General features: G+C 37.7%; 1 protein-coding gene across 2 annotated transcripts in view; it reads right to left on the bottom strand.

Moving 5' to 3' along the window:
• LOC134529581 (calcium uniporter protein, mitochondrial) overlaps positions 1-22,541 on the bottom strand; it is a 126,522-nt gene that overhangs the window by 56,011 nt on the left and 47,970 nt on the right. For both annotated transcript variants that reach the window (XM_063363818.1, XM_063363820.1), the window contains exon 3: positions 635-805. In XM_063363818.1, the coding sequence (XP_063219888.1) occupies positions 635-805 (171 nt within the window). The remainder of the gene's footprint in view (positions 1-634; positions 806-22,541) is intronic.

The raw sequence follows: 22,541 nt of genomic DNA, 5'->3' as shown, positions 1-22,541 counted from the left end.
TAGTGCAAACGTTAGTTGACGGTCGCCTTGTAAACTAAACACTTCTGTTCATATATTCATAATGAGATTTTTGTTCCTTATATTGGCATGAATTACTCACCCCCTTCCCTATGATCATCCTATGGAATTCAACCACTTGTCTTTAAAATATACACAGTTTCGGTGGTGTAGTGATAATACACAAAGTTGGCATTCCAGAATCCTAGCCCGGCTATCCTAATTTACGTTTTCCATGGTTTCCCGAAATCACTCCATTTAAATACTGGAATGATGCCTTGATAAAAGCAAAGGGCAATTCCATTCCTGTTATCACTGAATCCTATAGTAATATGCTACCTTATGTAAAGACCTGACTGTCAAAGGTACATTTAAAAAAATTTAAATAAGTTTATTTCTAAACACCTATTTATTTCTGGCTGTTATATTCATCAAAACAATAAAATTCCGTGATTTTTTTAAGAGAAACAATTATGAAAACCATAAAAACAATATCCAAACATTACTGTTTCGAGAAAGGAAAAAAAATAACCATCAGAAAAGTCCACACTGTTTAATTTACTACAGCACTTTTAGAGTTTTAAGTAAAAATATAAAAAACTATATTCATAAAATAAGTCAGTTTCAAAACATGTACCTGGAGTGTTTATAATGACGCGGTCGATACCTCGGTCCTCCAATCGTAACATGTTGAGGAAATCGCCGACAGTGTTGCTTATTGGTCGCAGTGTGAATTTGCAGCGTTCTTTGCGTGATGGCAAAGGCACTGTCACCTGCGGCAACCCTCGGAAGTACTCTACAGTAACTTCTGCAAAATTAATGAAAATAAATTATAACCAGATCATGTGAAAAAATACACAAACATTTATAAACTAAAACCAAAAATTAGTAATTGTTCTCGAGAGAAATATTTTCAGTAAATTTTTATTTATAGGAAACAGCTTCCCACTGTTGTAATTGCGACTGAAGCCAATAAACTTATTTTGAACATTTTTACATTAAGGTCCAATGGCAACCATTTTGAAAACCTTTGAAATCCTGAACTAAACCAGTTACCTTAACATTTGTACACAAAACTTGACGGCGTTGAAAGTAAGCTCGGAAAAACCAAAAATCCGAAGAAATATGCGAATTTCAGATAATCCAAAAAGTATACTATCATGAACTTTCATTCCACTTAAAATCCACTATTTTTGATACAAAAAAAATAGAATTTTTTAATTTGAAAATTTAGAAACAATTTAATAATTTAAAAATAAAACATTTTGTGGTACTGACTTATTATTGTATGTATATTGACCAAAAAAGTTTTAAAAATGTCAACATAAGTTTTTTTATACATCTACGAACAGAGGCATAAGGCGATGAGACTACCAATATTATAGTTGTAATGTATGATAATGTGGTGCAAAATATCTAGGTTGGCAGCCATGGCAATGGGCAGCAGGCCGGAAGTGTGAGAGGTTATGTTGTTGGTTGTGCAGTAAACAAACAGTGATGTTTAGGGCAATGAGAATCGCATCCATTGGGTGGTTAAGGATTATGTGCAGTCATAACAATAGTAGGCTTTGAATCCTTTGGTAACTGGTTAGGTTCATAAATCTGAGCCATGCCAGAAAGTTGGGATCGAACCCATGACCCTCGCCACACGAGTAAGACACTTAAGGCAGCAATATACCAGGTTCTGTAACATGACCACGCCAGGTTAAAAAAAAAGACAATGCAATGCATTGCTGCTATTTAACCACATACCAAAGTTTAACACATGCAACGTATTAACATCCCACAAGTTCATACTGCGGTGCGCACAGTAGCTTTTCTCTCATGAAAGTAGATGAGCAGCTTTTATTTATATGAATTACATATAAAAAGAAAACAACAGAGACAATGATGCTGCTCATCCTATACACATGGAGAACTGCAGTCATTTACATCTTTATTAATTTTTTTTATTTCCTTTCTTATTTATAGTTGTTTATTCACTCATTCATTCACAGCCAAATTCAGCCCTCAACTGTTAAACAATTGGTAAATGACCAATATTTGTACTATCAATACTGCAACACAATATATTAAAAATTATGTTGAATTTTTTACTAATATGATAAAAAGAATATAAAATTACATTACTGGACATAAAAATTAACTAAAACAATAAAGAACACATGTGACTCACTGTTAATGTTGACAGTGCCATAATTTAACTGATATTGAAGATAGTAGTTTACATATCTCTTTCAACAAGACACTTAGCCGTCGTATAGATTTCGGATGTAAAATCATCCAATGTATCGATTGTTTTTTATTATTTGGTTAAAATGTCATTCATGTTTAACATTCCAGAGGTATTCTACCTCTAAACAGTTAAATAATGTGTACAGTATGTTTATCTATCCATGCCATGTTTACTACATTTAAAGACAAAGAAACTGGTGTTGCACCTCCAGGTTTTATGCATGTTCACCTCCTGGAACTCCAGTGTTCTGGTTCCTTCAAGGCGACACGGGTGGACCGACAAGCAATGGAATGCGACATGCCACATACAGTGTCGCCCAAGTTACATGGTCAGGCTAGACGCACAAGTAGCAATGTGCCGTATCATTCAAGTTACAGGGTAAGGCCACGTGCGCAAGTGGTGTTATGTCGTCCACGTAGGCACACAGCGCAAGTAGGTTGAGAGGTTCTCGTCTTGGCCAACAAGGACCCCGCAAAAATTAGGTCTGTGTAATCTAGTTTTATATATATATATAATTGCATGCAAATACATAAACTGAGATTTTTGCCAGAAGTATTCATAATCATTGTTAAGATGACAAACAAATACAGTTTACAATTATGTACCTGATGACTATCAAACCAAGAACTGCAATAAGATTTTATGTTAACAAATTTGTCATTGTTCCTGATACTGACTAGTTATAACCATATGTGTGGCCTATTGTTATCCGTAGCATTAATGCAACCAGAAGTGGTATAAACTTTGAAAGATTCTTGCAATGGCATCATGAGTAAGGAGTGATATATTACTATAAATCAAATTCTTTCTTGGTACATAAGGAAAACATTTAACATGCTAGTGATCACTAGTAGTATACGAATGGGGCTCCGGCGCCTGGGTTCTGGGTGTGGTGCCTGTGGTTCCGACCGCCATATTGGATTGTGACGTCACGGCGGCCATCTTGGACGAGTGAAACGGGACACAGCGTAATGGGACACAGCGTAAAGGGACAAAACGTAACGGGGCACAGCGTAACGGGACAAGTAGATCACGGCGGCCATTTTGGACCCGCCATCTTATATCCGCCATTTTGGATGACGTAATTGTGTGTTCTCGAAAAATCGGGTAATGTGTTTTCCGCCATATTGGATGATGACATCACCTTTGCAGTTTCCGTTACGGTCGCCATCTTTAACTTTTTTATTTATCATCCGATTTAAATGAATTTTTTTTTTAAAAATTATAAAAAAATTAAATAATAAAATTTTAATAAATTATTTATAAAAATCATACATTAACGACACGGAGCTCGGAGTCCTCGGTTCGAACCCGGTGAGGGCAAAAAAAAAATAAAAATGGCGACCGATCCTTCCCCCGCGGTGGCTGCAAGCAGACTGACTCCCACCACATGTTTCATAGCATATATATAATCCGGCAGTATGACGTCATAAACGCCATCTTGAAATTTGGACGCCATCTTGAAAATCTTTATTTATTATCCGATTTTAATGGAAAAAAATTCCAAAATTCATCAAAAAATTAACGTATTTGAATTCTGTTTGATTATATCGATGTACGTCCTTGGTTCGATTCCCGGCGAGAGTAAACAGTCGATCCTTCCTCCATGAAAGCTACCTAGACTGATCTACCACCACCAATACCAAGGTATATATCGTCAACTGGTATGACATCATGTCCGCCATCTTGTCTTCATCCGCTGGAGACCACCATCTTGTTTTCGTCTGCTAGAGTGTGCCTATACCATGTAGTATAATTATCTGGTCACCACACATTTGACCTTGACCTTGAAATTTAACATTGACCTTGAAATTTGACCTTGACCTTGAAATTGGACTTTGACCTTGAAATTTGACCTTGACCTAGAAATTTGACTTTGACCTTGACCTTGAACTTTGACCTTGACCTTGAACTTTGACCTGGACCTTGAAATTTGACTTTGTCCTTGTCGACCATCACGGACCCGACATTTTATGTTCAGTAGATGCTACCAGGAGCTACCACCTTCTGGAGTACGCCATCTTGTGTGTGTACTCGTATTATAGAGTACATTTCCATCTGGATAATTTTATTCTAACCCGCTAAAGTGCAGTAATCATTTATAACTGTGACACCCGCCATCTTGTCATTTGGCCACCATCTTGAAAATCCGTAATTATTTAGCTAGATATTCGGGAAAAGTTCCAAAATTCATTAAATAAATCACTCATTATTTACATATTGATTCGATCCGCTCCTGTCCTCTGTTCGATACCCGATCGATGTAATAATGTTTAATTTTACATAAAAAATAATAATTTCAATAAACCATGTTCAACATTCGTAAAGAGACTCTAAATCCTCTACGACCATCATCCTATCAGACATCAAGACCACCAGATTGGAAATGCGTAATTTTAATGCTAGAGATTCGGGAAAAAGTTCAAAATTCATTAAATAAATTTTTAATCTATATACTGATTGATTAGATCGACTAAGATCCTTGGTTCGATCCCAGGCCGATACAAAACAACTTTAATATTTTAAAAAAGTACCACTAAAGTGTCAGGTTTGAGAAAATAAAAAACACCGCAAGTTCTTTTAAAAAAACTTTTATTACATAAATTATACACTACCACAAGTATAAAAAACACACAGACAAATTACCAAAGTTTCGTGGATCTCTCGATTCAAACAGTCTTCTTACTATACGGACTATGTCCTTTACATGACTTTAAATGCCTATTCAGTTTATCAGCTCGACATATTGGTACACCACAATTTGCACACAAAGTCGAATTATCGACTTCATTAAAAGGACAGTGATATATTTCGTGTCGTTGTGCACTTTGAATATTTGCCAATGTTTTGTTACAAAATATACAGCTCGATTCCAATGAATGTACAGCCAGGCTATCACAATTCCTAAGGTACCGTTTTAATCTTCCATATTGAACAAACTTGCTTAAACACCTGTTGCACTGATATTTAATGCGTTCAGAGTTATTACTACAATTGTGTATTACATAATCCCGTAATTTCAAGTTTTTGATCTTCTCACAGTACATGCAGTCGGGTGATGAAACACCGCTGGATGCTCCTTCCTTCATCAATGCCACTGGAACTGTTGACAACCATTGTAATACTGCTGACATGTTAACTTCTGAAGCCGTTGAGGTCTGCTCTGCGGAAGATGTTGCACGCGTCGAAATCTCCTGCTGTGCTGAGAGAGCAGGTGTAGCTGTAGACGTCGTTGTCATCGTGCTCTGCACTGATGATGGTAGACCTTCGATCCAGGTTGGTGTAGATAGTGGTAATGATGCCATCGAGTTCTCAAGAATAGCTAGATACAGGTCTATTATGTTATACAAGTCTAACTATCCGATCCGTTCATCACCGCAGCCAGAGACGGACTGAAGTCCATATCACCAGGGTCTCACTTATATAGTCTCATCAGCTGGTACAACACATGAGTCAAAACAATAACCAGGTTCATTATACTCGCACTTTACTTTCTCGGAGCATTTTTTATAATGAAGATGTAAGCTATCAAGACGTGAAATTAGTTTTTTGCACTTATTGCACTGAAATTGTATTCTTTTAACATTATTAGAACAACTGCTTCTTTCATGTCTGCGAGCATTTGAGGTGATAGTAAATGATGCGTCACAGTATTTGCACTGACGCAATGTACCTTCTTCATTAGTTGAAGCATCCATTGCTGATGATGAAACTTCAGCTGATGGTGGAACAGCACACATCGAAGTCACCTCCAGTGTTGTCAGAGGCATTGCCAACGGGATCTGCTCCAACAACGTCGGCGCTGACGTCATGGTTCCCGTAGTCGATGGTACATCCTCCATCGAGTTCGACGTTAAAGTCGGTAAAGATGCCATCGAGGTCTCAAGAACAGCTAATTGACACGCCTCATACACCAGAAGAAACAAACTAGGCGATCCTTACACCGCCGACGTCAGTAACAAACTGAGCATCCTGCTGTATAGGACTCGCTTATATACATGCACCGTATGGAATAATACGCTAGTCAAATCAAGAACCATCTACAATAATACTAGAGTCAAAACAACATTATAAATAGAAGGACCATCAACGAAAAGGCAGCACATTTGGAAGCACCGTCAACGAAAAGGCAGCACATTTGGAAGCACCGACAACGAAAAGGCAGCACATTTGGAAGCACCGACAACGAAAAAGCAGCACATTCGGAAAAACCGACAACGAAAAGGCAGCACATTCGGAAGCACCGACAACGAAAAGGCAGCACATTTGGAAGCACCGACAACGAAAAGGCAGCACATTTGGAAGCACCGACAACGAAAAGGCAGCACATTTGGAAGCTCCATCAACAACAAAAAAAAAGGCAAAAAGGAAGCACAAGTTAAGAGATAAGTCTTAGTTAGAAATCAGAATACAAGAAATAAAAACCTTAAATTCTTATAATTTAAATATTTATTTTATTTCTTTACATTATACAAATGCAAGTAAAACAAACCATTATTGTATGCAGCCAGCTTTCCTCAGTTCCATGGAGCTACGAAGCTTCTAGAACATAAGTTTACGAGACTGCGAGAATACAGGACTACAAGTCTACACGAGTACTTGACTACAGTAGTATATGAATGGCGGAACTGGCACAGGCTTCAGACTGTGGTGCCGACCGCCATCTTGGATTGTGACGTCACGGCGGCCATCTTGGATGGTTGTGACCTTGACCTTTGACCTTGACATTTGACCTTCAAAATGTGTAAAAATCCACCAAAATTGGGCAAAAATTGCCCAAAATTCCTCAAAAATCGTCAAAATTTCCATTTCTGTGGAAAAAAATTCCGCCAAAAAATCTCAAAAAATTCCTCAATTCAAAAATTTCTCTTTTCGAGGGAAAAATTCCCGTTTTGAGGGAAAATTTCCCTTAAAAATCCCAGCGGCTAGAAATGTCCATATGTAGGCTTAAGCATCCATGTCGACAGCCTCCGATAAGCCTCTGACGTCATCATGGATTATGACGTCACCGTTGCAATTTTCGTTACGGTCGCCATCTTAACTTTTTTATTTATTATCCGATTTTAATGAAAAAAAAATTTAAAATTTATAAAAAAATTCAATTAATAAAATTTTAATAAATTTCCTATAAAAAACAAACATTTACGACACGGAGTTCGGAGTCCTCGGCTCGAACCCGGCGAGTGCAAAAAAATATAATTAAAAATGGCGACAGGCTCCTTCCTCAATGGTGTATGCAGGCAGACTGACTCCCACCACTTTTCTTAAAGCATATATATCGTCACCTAGTATGACGTCACGTCCGCCATCTTGTCTTCGATCCTGGAAGCCATCATCATTCTATCGTCGGCTAGAGTGCGCTGACGACATGTTAGTTTGATTCTTACCCGCTATAGTGCAGTAATCATTTATTACTAAGGTGGCCGCCATCTTGAAATTTGACCGCCATCTTGAAAATCCGTAATTATTTAGCTAGAAATTCGGGGAAAAGTTCTAAATGCATTAAATAAATCACTCATTAATTCACATATTGATTCGATCCGCTCCAGTCCTTGGTTCGATCCCTGGGCGATACAAATAATCTTAATTTTTATGTAAAAATACCTAAAAAATGACAGGTTCGAAAAAAAAAACACTGCAAGTTCTTTTACAACCATAATATTTATTACATAATTTCTATTTTACTACAGGATCACCTGCGAAGTATAGCAATCTTACAAACATTTAGGTCCGCATAGGCGTGAAATGACTAATTCTTAGCTCCAATCGGTTTATACTAGAAAGAGTCCAACCAGATCCTTTACAGACATAGTACTCCTCTTCTTGACAGAGTTTCTGGATACCTTGTTTAACAGTTTGCTTGACATCGTTAGAACTGTAAATTACTGCAGCCGATGTCTTGAATGCACACTTCTTCACTTTGTCATCGAACGGATAAGGCTTTCCATATATACAGTCCAACCACAAGTTATATTTCAAAGGTCCGTTTGTTGTTACGTCATCAGTAAGCTGATTGATTATGTCCTGTCTGATATCATCAAGAAAATTACAAATGTCCTTCGACTCACTTAACGTACTTGGATAATAGTAGTCTTTCAATGTTCCACGAAAAGCAGACTGCGCCAAGTAGAAACCATTATCGTTCACTTGTAATGCTCCGATCACAGTCTTAGGTTTATTTTCATGTTCAGATGACACAGCAATCGGTTGCTGCACATCGGTTTTTTTACTTGTACGCTCACGAGCCACCAATCTAAACTCAGGAGTCGTAATTGCTGCAGGTAGTTCAGCAGTAGGCGCACGGACTTCACCTTTACAGTTTATCACATGTCGACGCAAATTATCAATTCGAGTAAACCATTTATTACACTCGTCACAGCGAAACTTCATGCGTGAAGGATTCTTCGTACATTTACTCCTCTCATGTCTCCGTACATCATGTGCAAATGCAAACGTCATGTCGCAGTAGCCACAAGGATGCCTAGTTGAAGACAAGCCCGAACCAGATGTCGCTGTTACTGCAACTGTACCATTTCCAGGCATACTCTTATGCACATCAATGCATCGTTGTTGTATAGAAACCTTTACTTTCTGCCGCACTGCAGGACCTTTACATGACTCCAAGTGATGCTACAAATTAGCATTTCTTGTAAATTGCTTGCGACACTTAATACAACCAAACATTTTACGATAAGGGTTCTTGGCACATTCTCTCTTCTCGTGTCGACGAGCATTGCTGATGTTTGAGAAAATCTTGTCACAGTAACGACATCGATGTTCGTTAGTTGTTGACGATTCGCCATCCATTGAAGTCTCCATCGAGGGCGAAACAGCGTTCGTCGAGGGTTCCTGTACAGCCAGCACTACCGGCATTAAAGTCTCTTCTTTTGGTGGTATCACGTCTGTTGAAATCTCCTCTAATGTTAACATCGTCGTTGCACTCGAGATCTGCTCCTTCTCCGTCGTAGCTGTCGTCAAGGTTCCCGTAGTCGATGGTACAACCTCCATCGAGTTCGACGTTAAAGTCGGTTAAGATGCCATCGAGTTCGCAAGTACAGGTAATTACGCAACTTATGCACCAGAAGAAACAAACTAGGTGATCCATACACCGTAGTCGTCAGTAACGAACTGAGCGTCCTGCTGTCTAGGACTCGCTTATATACATGCACCGTAAGGAATAATACGCTAGTCAAATCAAGAATCATTTACAATAATACTAGAATCAAAACAACATTAAAAATAGAAGGGCCATCAACGAAAAGGCAGCACATTTGGAAGCACCGTCAACGAAAAGGCAGCACATTTGGAAGCACCGACAACGAAAAGGCAGCACATTTGGAAGCACCGACAACGAAAAGGTAGCACATTTGGAAGCACCGACAACGAAAAGGCAGCACATTTGGAAGCACCGACAACGAAAAGGCAGCACATTTGGAAGCACCGACAACGAAAAGGCAGCACATTTGGAAGCACCGACAAAGAAAAGGCAGCACATTTGGAAGCACCGACAACGAAAAGGCAGCACAATTGGAAGCACCGACTACGAAAAGGCAGCACATTTGGAAGCACCGACAACGAAAAGGCAGCACATTTGGAAGCTCCATCAACAAAAAAAAAAGGAAACACAAGTTATGAGATATAAGTCTTAGTTAGAAATCAGAATACAAGAAATAAAAACATTAAATTCTTATAATTTAAATTATTTATATTATTGCTTTACATTATACAAATGCAAGTAAAACAAGCCATTATTGTATGTAGCCAGCATTCCTCAGTTCCTTGAGTATGAAGGATATTTCTTTGATGCACGAATAGTTTCCCGCACAAAGCGAACCATGTAGAAGTCTTAGCCGGTCAACCAATATGTTTGGATCTTTCCATGATGTGTAATCATTCTCTTCTACCACCATCTTCCTTGCACCTTTATAATAAATATTATGATCTCTGGTGTCTTCCGTTTTACCACCGACCTCAGGGTAACTTTCATGTTTGAGACGGTGATCAACACAAGCTTGATCAGATTTATTTAATATATCACGTCGTTTCCACCGTTTCGGTCTCAGGACACCGTCACATTCTTCGATCTTGGCAGCTTTAGGTGCTTCATCATAGACTATGTCTTTGTCAACAGCCTCAGAGTCACTGTAACAATCACCGTAGAAGGAATCTCCTTCACCCAATTTACCGTAATAATTCGATGTTGATGATGTTGAAGTGTCTTCATCGTCTTCATGCTTCCTTTTTAGGAGTCCATCATTTTTACAAAGTAGGAAAGATCTACTTGAATTTGGCTGGAATATATTCTCACTTTTCACATTAAGGATTCTTCCATTGTCCTCATTCTTCCGTAAATCATCAACCTCCTTCAATTTAAGTTCTTTGTCGAGATCGGAAGAGTCAAGAAAATTATTGACGTAATGCAGATCACTCTTCCTTAGGCTAGTAGATTCATCGTTGTCCTCTAGCTTGTACACAGGCTTGGCGCTACAAGTTCTGCCATGTCTTTTTAGACTCTCTCTCCGCGTAAACGACTTGCTACATCGAACACAACTTATCATATTGCGCAGTGGATTTTTAACACAGTCATTCTTCTCGTGTTGTCTTTTATTCTTTCTCAAGATAAACTCTTTACTGCAAAACTTACACCAATGTTCTTTCGATACAGCGTCAGATCCCGAATCGGAATTCATTTTAGTTACTGAGACTAATGCCAGATACCAATTGAGTGTTTTAAATTAGATCCAATATTTAAATAGAAATTTTTTCATATTTCATCAGCGAGAATTAATATATCTCATGCAAAAGTACTTTATGCATGTAGTTCTCCTTTTCAACAAAAGATGTCGCCACATGTTGCTTGCAGGTAAATAATATTTAGTTCTTTTATGCGGGATGCGGGATGCTCACTAACGATCGTAAAAGAAGGATGGCTTCGCTAGACTCCAAGGAAAAGGAAGTTCGTCTTGCATGTTGGTGCTCCACAGATGTCTCATGGCGTAATATTAATTTGACTGAGTAATGATATTTTTAAATTCCACCTGATAAAAATATTTCAAGTTTTGATTTAGTAGCAGAAATTATCGAATTAAATGTAACTCCAAATAAAATGGCATGTCTCATTAGACAAAAAAATCCATGCAGAGAGCGGTTTCTCAGAATAGTCAGAAACACTTGAAGAAATCACAGGAATGATTGCAAGAACACGGGAAAAACCATAAAAATATTGACAAGAATAATCAGGAGCACACGGAGAAAACCATCATAATATTGGCAAGAATAATCAGGAGCACACGGAGAAAACCATCATAATATTGACCAGATTAATCAGAAGTACTCGGAGAAAACCACCACATGTTTTCTTTGATATCATAAAATTACAGGAAAAAATATTTAAAAATAAAAATAAATTAATAAAAAATAAAAAAAAATAAAAAAATGCATAAACAGTTTCTACTAGCTTGTAAACTTATCATTGTTGAGCAAAGATAGAGTTCTTGTACAAGCCAGCAGAAATGTTTATGCATTTTTTTTATTTTTTTTATTTTTTATTAATTTATTTTTATTTTTAAATATTTTTTCCTGTAATTTTATGATATCAAAGATAACATGTGGTGGTTTTCTCCGAGTACTTCTGATTAATCTGGTCAATATTATGATGGTTTTCTCCGTGTGCTCCTGATTATTCTTGCCAATATTATGATGGATTTCTCCGTGTGCTCCTGATTATTCTTGTCAATATTTTTATGGGTTTTCCCGTGTTCTTGCAATCATTCCTGTGGTTTCTTCAAGTGTTTCTGACTATTCTGAGAAACCGCTCTCTGCATGGATTTTTTTGTCTAATGAGACATGCCATTTTATTTGGAGTTACATTTAATTCGATAATTTCTGCTACTAAATCAAAACTTGCAATATTTTTATCAGGTGGAATTAAAAAATAACATTACTCAGTCAAATTAATATTACGCCATGAGACATCTGTGGAGCACCAACATGCAAGACGAACTTCCTTTTCCTTGGAGTCTAGCGAAGCCATCCTTCTTTTGCGATCATTAGTGAGCATCCCGCATCCCGCATAAAAGAACTAAATATTATTTACCTGCAAGCAACATGTGGCGACATCTTTTGTTGAAAAGGAGAACTACATGCATAAAGTACTTTTGCATGAGATATATTAATTCTCGCTGATGAAATATGAAAAAATTTCTATTTAAATATTGGATCTAATTTAAAACACTCAATTGGTATCTGGCATTAGTCTCAGTAACTAAAATGAATTCCGATTCGGGATCTGACGCTGTATCGAAAGAACATTGGTGTAAGTTTTGCAGTAAAGAGTTTATCTTGAGAAAGAATAAAAGACAACACGAGAAGAATGACTGTGTTAAAAATCCACTGCGCAATATGATAAGTTGTGTTCGATGTAGCAAGTCGTTTACGCGGAGAGAGAGTCTAAAAAGACATGGCAGAACTTGTGGCGCCAAGCCTGTGTACAAGCTAGAGGACAACGATGAATCTACTAGCCTAAGGAAGAAAGATCTGCATTACGTCAATAATTTTCTTGACTCTTCCGATCTCGACAAAGAACTTAAATTGAAGGAGGTTGATGATTTACGGAAGAATGAGGACAATGGAAGAATCCTTAACGTGAAAAGTGAGAATATATTCCAGCCAAATTCAAGTAGATCTTTCCTACTTTGTAAAAATGATGGACTCCTAAAAAGGAAGCATGAAGACGATGAAGACACTTCAACATCATCAACATCGAATTATTACGGTAAATTGGGTGAAGGAGATTCCTTCTACGGTGATTGTTACAATGACTCTGAGGCTGTTGACAAAGACATAGTCAATGATGAAGCACCTAAAGCTGCCAAGATCGAAAAATGTAACCGTGTCCTGAGACCGAAACGGTGGAAACGACGTGATATATTAAATAAATCTGATCAAGCTTGTGTTGATCACAGTCTCAAACATGAAAGTTACCCTGAGGTCGGTGGTAAAACGGAAGACACCAGAGATCATAATATTTATTATAAAGGTGCAAGGAAGATGGTGGTAGAAGAGAATGATTACACATCATGGAAAGATCCAAACATATTGGTTGACCGGCTAAGACTTCTACATGGTTCGCTTTGTGCGGGAAACTATTCGTGCATCAAAGAAATATCCTTCATACTCAAGGAACTGAGGAATGCTGGCTACATACAATAATGGCTTGTTTTACTTGCATTTGTATAATGTAAAGCAATAATATAAATAATTTAAATTATAAGAATTTAATGTTTTTATTTCTTGTATTCTGATTTCTAACTAAGACTTATATCTCATAACTTGTGTTTCCTTTTTGCCTTTTTTTTTTTTGTTGATGGAGCTTCCAAATGTGCTGCCTTTTCGTTGTCGGTGCTTCCAAATGTGCTACCTTTTCGTAGTCTGTGCTTCCAATTGTGCTGCCTTTTCGTTGTCGGTGCTTCCAAATGTGCTGCCTTTTCGTTGACGGTGCTTCCAAATGTGCTGCCTTTTCGTTGACGGTGCTTCCAAATGTGCTGCCTTTTCGTTGACGGTGCTTCCAAATGTGCTGCCTTTTCGTTGATGGCCCTTCTATTTTTAATGTTGTTTTGACTCTAGTATTATTGTAAATGATTCTTGATTTGACTAGCGTATTATTCCTTACGGTGCATGTATATAAGCGAGTCCTAGACAGCAGGATGCTCAGTTCGTTACTGACGACTACGGTGTATGGATCACCTAGTTTGTTTCTTCTGGTGCATAAGTTGCGTAATTACCTGTACTTGCGAACTCGATGGCATCTTAACCGACTTTAACGTCGAACTCGATGGAGGTTGTACCATCGACTACGGGAACCTTGACGACAGCTACGACGGAGAAGGAGCAGATCTCGAGTGCAACGACGATGTTAACATTAGAGGAGATTTCAACAGACGTGATACCACCAAAAGAAGAGACTTTAATGCCGGTAGTGCTGGCTGTACAGGAACCCTCGACGAACGCTGTTTCGCCCTCGATGGAGACTTCAATGGATGGCGAATCGTCAACAACTAACGAACATCGATGTCGTTACTGTGACAAGATTTTCTCAAACATCAGCAATGCTCGTCGACACGAGAAGAGAGAATGTGCCAAGAACCCTTATCGTAAAATGTTTGGTTGTATTAAGTGTCGCAAGCAATTTACAAGAAATGCTAATTTGTAGCATCACTTGGAGTCATGTAAAGGTCCTGCAGTGCGGCAGAAAGTAAAGGTTTCTATACAACAACGATGCATTGATGTGCATAAGAGTATGCCTGGAAATGGTACAGTTGCAGTAACAGCGACATCTGGTTCGGGCTTGTCTTCAACTAGGCATCCTTGTGGCTACTGCGACATGACGTTTGCATTTGCACATGATGTACGGAGACATGAGAGGAGTAAATGTACGAAGAATCCTTCACGCATGAAGTTTCGCTGTGACGAGTGTAATAAATGGTTTACTCGAATTGATAATTTGCGTCGACATGTGATAAACTGTAAAGGTGAAGTCCGTGCGCCTACTGCTGAACTACCTGCAGCAATTACGACTCCTGAGTTTAGATTGGTGGCTCGTGAGCGTACAAGTAAAAAAACCGATGTGCAGCAACCGATTGCTGTGTCATCTGAACATGAAAATAAACCTAAGACTGTGATCGGAGCATTACAAGTGAACGATAATGGTTTCTACTTGGCGCAGTCTGCTTTTCGTGGAACATTGAAAGACTACTATTATCCAAGTACGTTAAGTGAGTCGAAGGACATTTGTAATTTTCTTGATGATATCAGACAGGACATAATCAATCAGCTTACTGATGACGTAACAACAAACGGACCTTTGAAATATAACTTGTGGTTGGACTGTATATATGGAAAGCCTTATCCGTTCGATGACAAAGTGAAGAAGTGTGCATTCAAGACATCGGCTGCAGTAATTTACAGTTCTAACGATGTCAAGCAAACTGTTAAACAAGGTATCCAGAAACTCTGTCAAGAAGAGGAGGACTATGTCTGTAAAGGATCTGGTTGGACTCTTTCTAGTATAAACCGATTGGAGCTAAGAATTAGTCATTTCACGCCTATGCGGACCTAAATGTTTGTAAGATTGCTATACTTCGCAGGTGATCCTGTAGTAAAATAGAAATTATGTAATAAATATTATGGTTGTAAAAGAACTTGCAGTGTTTTTTTTTTCGAACCTGTCATTTTTTAGGTATTTTTACATAAAAATTAAGATTATTTGTATCGCCCAGGGATCGAACCAAGGACTGGAGCGGATCGAATCAATATGTGAATTAATGAGTGATTTATTTAATGCATTTAGAACTTTTCCCCGAATTTCTAGCTAAATAATTACGGATTTTCAAGATGGCGGTCAAATTTCAAGATGGCGGCCACCTTAGTAATAAATGATTACTGCACTATAGCGGGTAAGAATCAAACTAACATGTCGTCAGCGCACTCTAGCCGACGATACAATGATGATGGCTTCCAGGATCGAAGACAAGATGGCGGACATGACGTCATACTAGGTGACGATATATATGCTTTAAGAAAAGTGGTGGGAGTCAGTCTGCCTGCATACACCATTGAGGAAGGAGCCTGTCGCCATTTTTAATTATATTTTTTTGCACTCGCCGGGTTCGAGCCGAGGACTCCGAACTCCGTGTCGTAAATGTTTGTTTTTTATAGGAAATTTATTAAAATTTTATTAATTGAATTTTTTTATAAATTTTAAATTTTTTTTTCATTAAAATCGGATAATAAATAAAAAAGTTAAGATGGCGACCGTAACGAAAATTGCAACGGTGACGTCATAATCCATGATGACGTCAGAGGCTTATCGGAGGCTGTCGACATGGATGCTTAAGCCTACATATGGACATTTCTAGCCGCTGGGATTTTTAAGGGAAATTTTCCCTCAAAACGGGAATTTTTCCCTCGAAAAGAGAAATTTTTGAATTGAGGAATTTTTTGAGATTTTTTGGCGGAATTTTTTTCCACAGAAATGGAAATTTTGACGATTTTTGAGGAATTTTGGGCAATTTTTGCCCAATTTTGGTGGATTTTTACACATTTTGAAGGTCAAATGTCAAGGTCAAAGGTCAAGGTCACAACCATCCAAGATGGCCGCCGTGACGTCACAATCCAAGATGGCGGTCGGCACCACAGTCTGAAGCCTGTGCCAGTTCCGCCATTCATATACTACTGTAGTCAAGTACTCGTGTAGACTTGTAGTCCTGTATTCTCGCAGTCTCGTAAACTTATGTTCTAGAAGCTTCGTAGCTCCATGGAACTGAGGAAAGCTGGCTGCATACAATAATGGTTTGTTTTACTTGCATTTGTATAATGTAAAGAAATAAAATAAATATTTAAATTATAAGAATTAAAGGTTTTTATTTCTTGTATTCTGATTTCTAACTAAGACTTATCTCTTAACTTGTGCTTCCTTTTTGCCTTTTTTTTTGTTGTTGATGGAGCTTCCAAATGTGCTGCCTTTTCGTTGTCGGTGCTTCCAAATGTGCTGCCTTTTCGTTGTCGGTGCTTCCAAATGTGCTGCCTTTTCGTTGTCGGTGCTTCCGAATGTGCTGCCTTTTCGTTGTCGGTTTTTCCGAATGTGCTGCTTTTTCGTTGTCGGTGCTTCCAAATGTGCTGCCTTTTCGTTGTCGGTGCTTCCAAATGTGCTGCCTTTTCGTTGACGGTGCTTCCAAATGTGCTGCCTTTTCGTTGATGGTCCTTCTATTTATAATGTTGTTTTGACTCTAGTATTATTGTAGATGGTTCTTGATTTGACTAGCGTATTATTCCATACGGTGCATGTATATAAGCGAGTCCTATACAGCAGGATGCTCAGTTTGTTACTGACGTCGGCGGTGTAAGGATCGCCTAGTTTGTTTCTTCTGGTGTATGAGGCGTGTCAATTAGCTGTTCTTGAGACCTCGATGGCATCTTTACCGACTTTAACGTCGAACTCGATGGAGGATGTACCATCGACTACGGGAACCATGACGTCAGCGCCGACGTTGTTGGAGCAGATCCCGTTGGCAATGCCTCTGACAACACTGGAGGTGACTTCGATGTGTGCTGTTCCACCATCAGCTGAAGTTTCATCATCAGCAATGGATTCTTCAACTAATGAAGAAGGTACATTGCGTCAGTGCAAATACTGTGACGCATCATTTACTATCACCTCAAATGCTCGCAGACATGAAAGAAGCAGTTGTTCTAATAATGTTAAAAGAATACAATTTCAGTGCAATAAGTGCAAAAAACTAATTTCACGTCTTGATAGCTTACATCTTCATTATAAAAAATGCTCCGATTAAGTAAAGTGCGAGTATAATGAACCTGGTTATTGTTTTGACTCATGTGTTGTACCAGCTGATGAGACTATATAAGTGAGACCCTGGTGATATGGACTTCAGTCCGTCTCTGGCTGCGGTGATGAACGGATCGGATAGTTAGACTTGTATAACATAATAGACCTGTATCTAGCTATTCTTGAGAACTCGATGGCATCATTACCACTATCTACACCAACCTGGATCGAAGGTCTACCATCATCAGTGCAGAGCACGATGACAACGACGTCTACAGCTACACCTGCTCTCTCAGCACAGCAGGAGATTTCGACGCGTGCAACATCTTCCGCAGAGCAGACCTCAACGGCTTCAGAAGTTAACATGTCAGCAGTATTACAATGGTTGTCAACAGTTCCAGTGGCATTGATGAAGGAAGGAGCATCCAGCGGTGTTTCATCACCCGACTGCATGTACTGTGAGAAGATCAAAAACTTGAAATTACGGGATTATGTAATACACAATTGTAGTAATAACTCTGAACGCATTAAATATCAGTGCAACAGGTGTTTAAGCAAGTTTGTTCAATATGGAAGATTAAAACGGTACCTTAGGAATTGTGATAGCCTGGCTGTACATTCATTGGAATCGAGCTGTATATTTTGTAACAAAACATTGGCAAATATTCAAAGTGCACAACGACACGAAATATATCACTGTCCTTTTAATGAAGTCGATAATTCGACTTTGTGTGCAAATTGTGGTGTACCAATATGTCGAGCTGATAAACTGAATAGGCATTTAAAGTCATGTAAAGGACATAGTACGTATAGTAAGAAGACTGTTTGAATCGAGAGATCCACGAAACTTTGGTAATTTGTCTGTGTGTTTTTTATACTTGTGGTAGTGTATAATTTATGTAATAAAAGTTTTTTTAAAAGAACTTGCGGTGTTTTTTATTTTCTCAAACCTGACACTTTAGTAGTACTTTTTTAAAATATTAAAGTTGTTTTGTATCGGCCAGGGATCGAACCAAGGATCTTAGTCGATCTAATCAATCAGTATATAGATTAAAAATTTATTTAATGAATTTTGAACTTTTTCCCGAATGTCTAGCTAAATAATTACGGATTTTCAAGATGGCGGCCAAATGACAAGATGGCGGGTGTCACAGTAATAAATGATTAATGCACTGTAGCGGGTTAGAATAAAATTATCCAGATGGAAATGTACTCTATAATACGAGTACACACACAAGATGGTGTACTCCAGCAGGTGGTAGCTCCTGGTAGCATCTACTGAACATAAAATGTCGGGTCCGTGATGGTCGACAAGGACAAAGTCAAATTTCAAGGTCCAGGTCAAAGTTCAAGGTCAATGTCAAATTTCAAGGTCAAGATCAAATTTCAAGGTCACATTTAAAGGTCAAGGTCAAATTTAAAGTTCAAGGTCAAATTTCAAGGTCAAAGGTGTGGTGACCAGATAATTATACTACATGGTATAGGCACACTCTAGCAGACGAAAACAAGATGGTGGTCTCCAGCGGATGAAGACAAGATGGCGGACATGATGTCATACCAGTTGACGATATATACCTTGGTATTGGTGGTGGTAGATCAGTCTAGGTAGCTTTCATGGAGGAAGGATCGACTGTTTACTCTCGCCGGGAATCGAACCAAGGACGTACATCGATATAATCAAACAGAATTCAAATACGTTAATTTTTTGATGAATTTTGGAATTTTTTTCATTAAAATCGTATAATAAATAAAGATTTTCAAGATGGCGTCCAAATTTCAAGATGGCGTACATGATGTCATACTGCCGGATTATATATGCTATGAAACATGTGGTGGGAGTCAGTCTGCTTGCAGCCACCGCGGGGGAAGGATCGGTCGCCATTTTTTTTTTGCCCTCACCGGGTACGAACCGAGGACTCCGAGCTCCGTGTCGTTAATGTATGATTTTTATAAATAATTTATTAAAATTTTATTATTTAATTTTTTTTATATATTTTTAAAAAAATTTCATTAAAATCGGATAATAAATAAAAAAAGTTAAAGATGGCGACCGTAATGGAAACTGCAACGGTGACGTCATCATCCAATATGGCGGAAAACACGTCACCGGAATTTTCGAGAACACACAATTACGTCATCCAAAATGGCGGATCCAAGATGGCGGGTCCAAAATGGCCGCCGTGATCTACTTGTCCCGTTACGCTGTGCCCCGTTATGTTTTGTCCCGTTACGCTGTGTCCCGTTACACTCGTCTAAGATGGCCGCCGTGACGTCACAATCCAATATGGCGGTCGGCACCACAGGCACCACACCCAGAACCCAGGCGCCGGAGCCCCATTCGTATACTACTATCACTGATCAGTCTATTCCAAAATATTTTTCTTGTTTTTTTGTCTGAATATCAAATGCAGCATGAAATTTTGCAAAGTCAGTTGACTGAAAGAATACTACTTGGAATGTTTTACTTGCATAAGTGAAAATAAATTCTAGCTGATGAATATCTGAATGTGTACTCTTAAAATATCATGGTTCCCGTAGATAATAAAGTTATTATTTAGTTTTAACTAAGAAAAATTATGAATGCAATTAATGATTAAAATATTAAGTCTTCCATAATTCATGTGTCCTGGCTTACCATGATTATTATTGATGTTCATGTATTGTTACGAGTATAATGTCGGGGAACTGGGTTCTTAAGGCTGTTGGATGGTCGGGCGCTGGCATCTTGCCAGTATAGGAAAATCAATGTTAACTAAATTACCTTTTATGTATGCACTAAATAAGATAAAAAGGTGAAATAAAAACCAAAACGCAGATAATGCAGGTATACACTTGCGTTCATACCCATTATTTTAATAACATTTTCACATAGTTTTTAAATGACTTGTTCATTTTTCAATACTCTATTGTAAACAGGCTGCCCGTTTTATATATAAAATGAATATTAAGGCATATTCTGCAAATTATTCAGATCAAAAAAGATTCAGACGCATGTCTCTATCAGTAATAGGAAAGCTATAATATTATATTTGTTGTATTGAAATAATTTGGCAGGGGCAAATATCTCAGATGAGCGATGGCTAGATGGGTGAGGGGGGCAGGAAGGGAGGCAAGCTGTCAGGTAGCTGCCATGGTGCCTTGGGGGGGAGGGGGGGAGGTACGAATGCCTTCCTAGAGCTGTTTACAGTTTGTAGGTCGTGACTCACCACGGCATCGAAACTCTGGTATATTTTCCCCCTTCGTTCTTGACAAATACTCAGTTTGAATCCTAGACCCTAAAACAGATTTTGCAAACTGGTATACCATATCACCTCAGTGTGGGCCACCAAATTATAAGTGTATATTACCATGTTACTGACGATGCAAATAAAATTATGTCATTTACTATGTGTGCAATTTGTGTGACACTGATTATAAACCAATTATAATGAATAGCCAAAGTTATTACAACTTCAGCATAACATTCGTTAACTGCTTTATCTACACGTCGTGGACTTAAATATGATTGAAAACATGTATCAATAATATTATATGGTAAACAAAATGTTCAATATCTGAAAGAAAAAAAAAATATAGTCATAGCTTTTAACTAGGGACCGGTAAAGTAGGATATTTTTTCCAAACTTCAACATAGTAAGTAGTATTCATTAAAATACCTCTATCAAATTCGTATACTTATTTAGAAATGAAATATTTATTATATTTAGCAGATTAAGTGTGATTACGCACGCAATATCGGCGAGAGAGCGTACAGACAAATAAAAAAATTGCTTAAAAAACATTAATACATTGGGCCTGCGTGTTATCTGACAACATATACATAACTGTTATTGTAGGGTCAGTGAGAAAACTATTTTGCAATGCTTGAATCATTTCACCTTATTTGCTCAAAGCAAGTATTGTTAATAAATAAATCCAGAAAACTATGTAATTATTTATTACGCTCAGTTGCGTTCATATTTAAAAAAAGGAGGAAAAAAGTTTACCCATACGAAATCAAACGTTAAACGTAAATGTTTCGTTGCTCCAGTTGTCTGTATATTATAAATATATATATTAATATACAATAACTTATATTGCTGTAAATATTTTGCAGCATTGCGAAGAGAGTAGAATTATAGTGTACAGTAAAATGTAGGACCATATGTGCGTCGCATCGCTCTTCATTTCGACAATATAAGTTTACGCTACTGAATACACACATGCCTACATTATATACATACATTAGCATAATATATCTGAGGACGTAGAACAAGTTATAGTTATATAATTTATACGAGAGTTGTTATATTTGAATTAATGTTGCACTTACTTCACGAAACTAATCACAAACATTATTATTAGGCCTATTAAAATAAGTGAATATCTAATCAGACAAAAGTTATTAAACTATACAAATAATACGTTCTTTGAATGTTTGATGCAATGGGGAATTTTGATTCAGTGAAGTCTTTTGGACATAACGCCATACAAATAATAAAACAACTCACTTAAACTTTAATTTATATTTCTTAATCTAAAAATAATAGTGCTTACCCAATTTATAGTAGGCCAATATATAGTATGAAATTATTATATTTGAATTTTTTTGGTTAATCACAATTAACAGCTGTTATTCTGATAAATTGCAAGTCCCGTGTATGTTTCAGTTGCACTCATAACACAAGTCATCTTCATATTAAAAATATGGATTATTTTACAGGTTTACTGATCGACGAAGTCAGAATGAGTAGAGAATTTTGGTTGAGTAAAATGCTTCCAAAACTTCAGACATTTTACAAGGAGTGTCTTCTGCCTGAAATAATAGATTCGCGGAGAGCTCGAGGGCTGAGCATCAAAGATCCGCCATACATTCAAGATGCAAAGAAGAAACTGCAGCTTGACAAACATAAAACAAGAACAAAAAGTATTTGATGTGATTTGGGAGGTAATGTGTAACTTAGATATGCGTGTACTGTATGTACA

This window comes from Bacillus rossius, chromosome 2 (assembly GCF_032445375.1).
Source record: "Bacillus rossius redtenbacheri isolate Brsri chromosome 2, Brsri_v3, whole genome shotgun sequence".
Taxonomy (NCBI): Eukaryota; Metazoa; Arthropoda; class Insecta; order Phasmatodea; family Bacillidae; genus Bacillus; species Bacillus rossius.
Note: the sequence above shows the minus strand (reverse complement) of the source record. Positions and strands in the feature narration are given on the sequence as shown.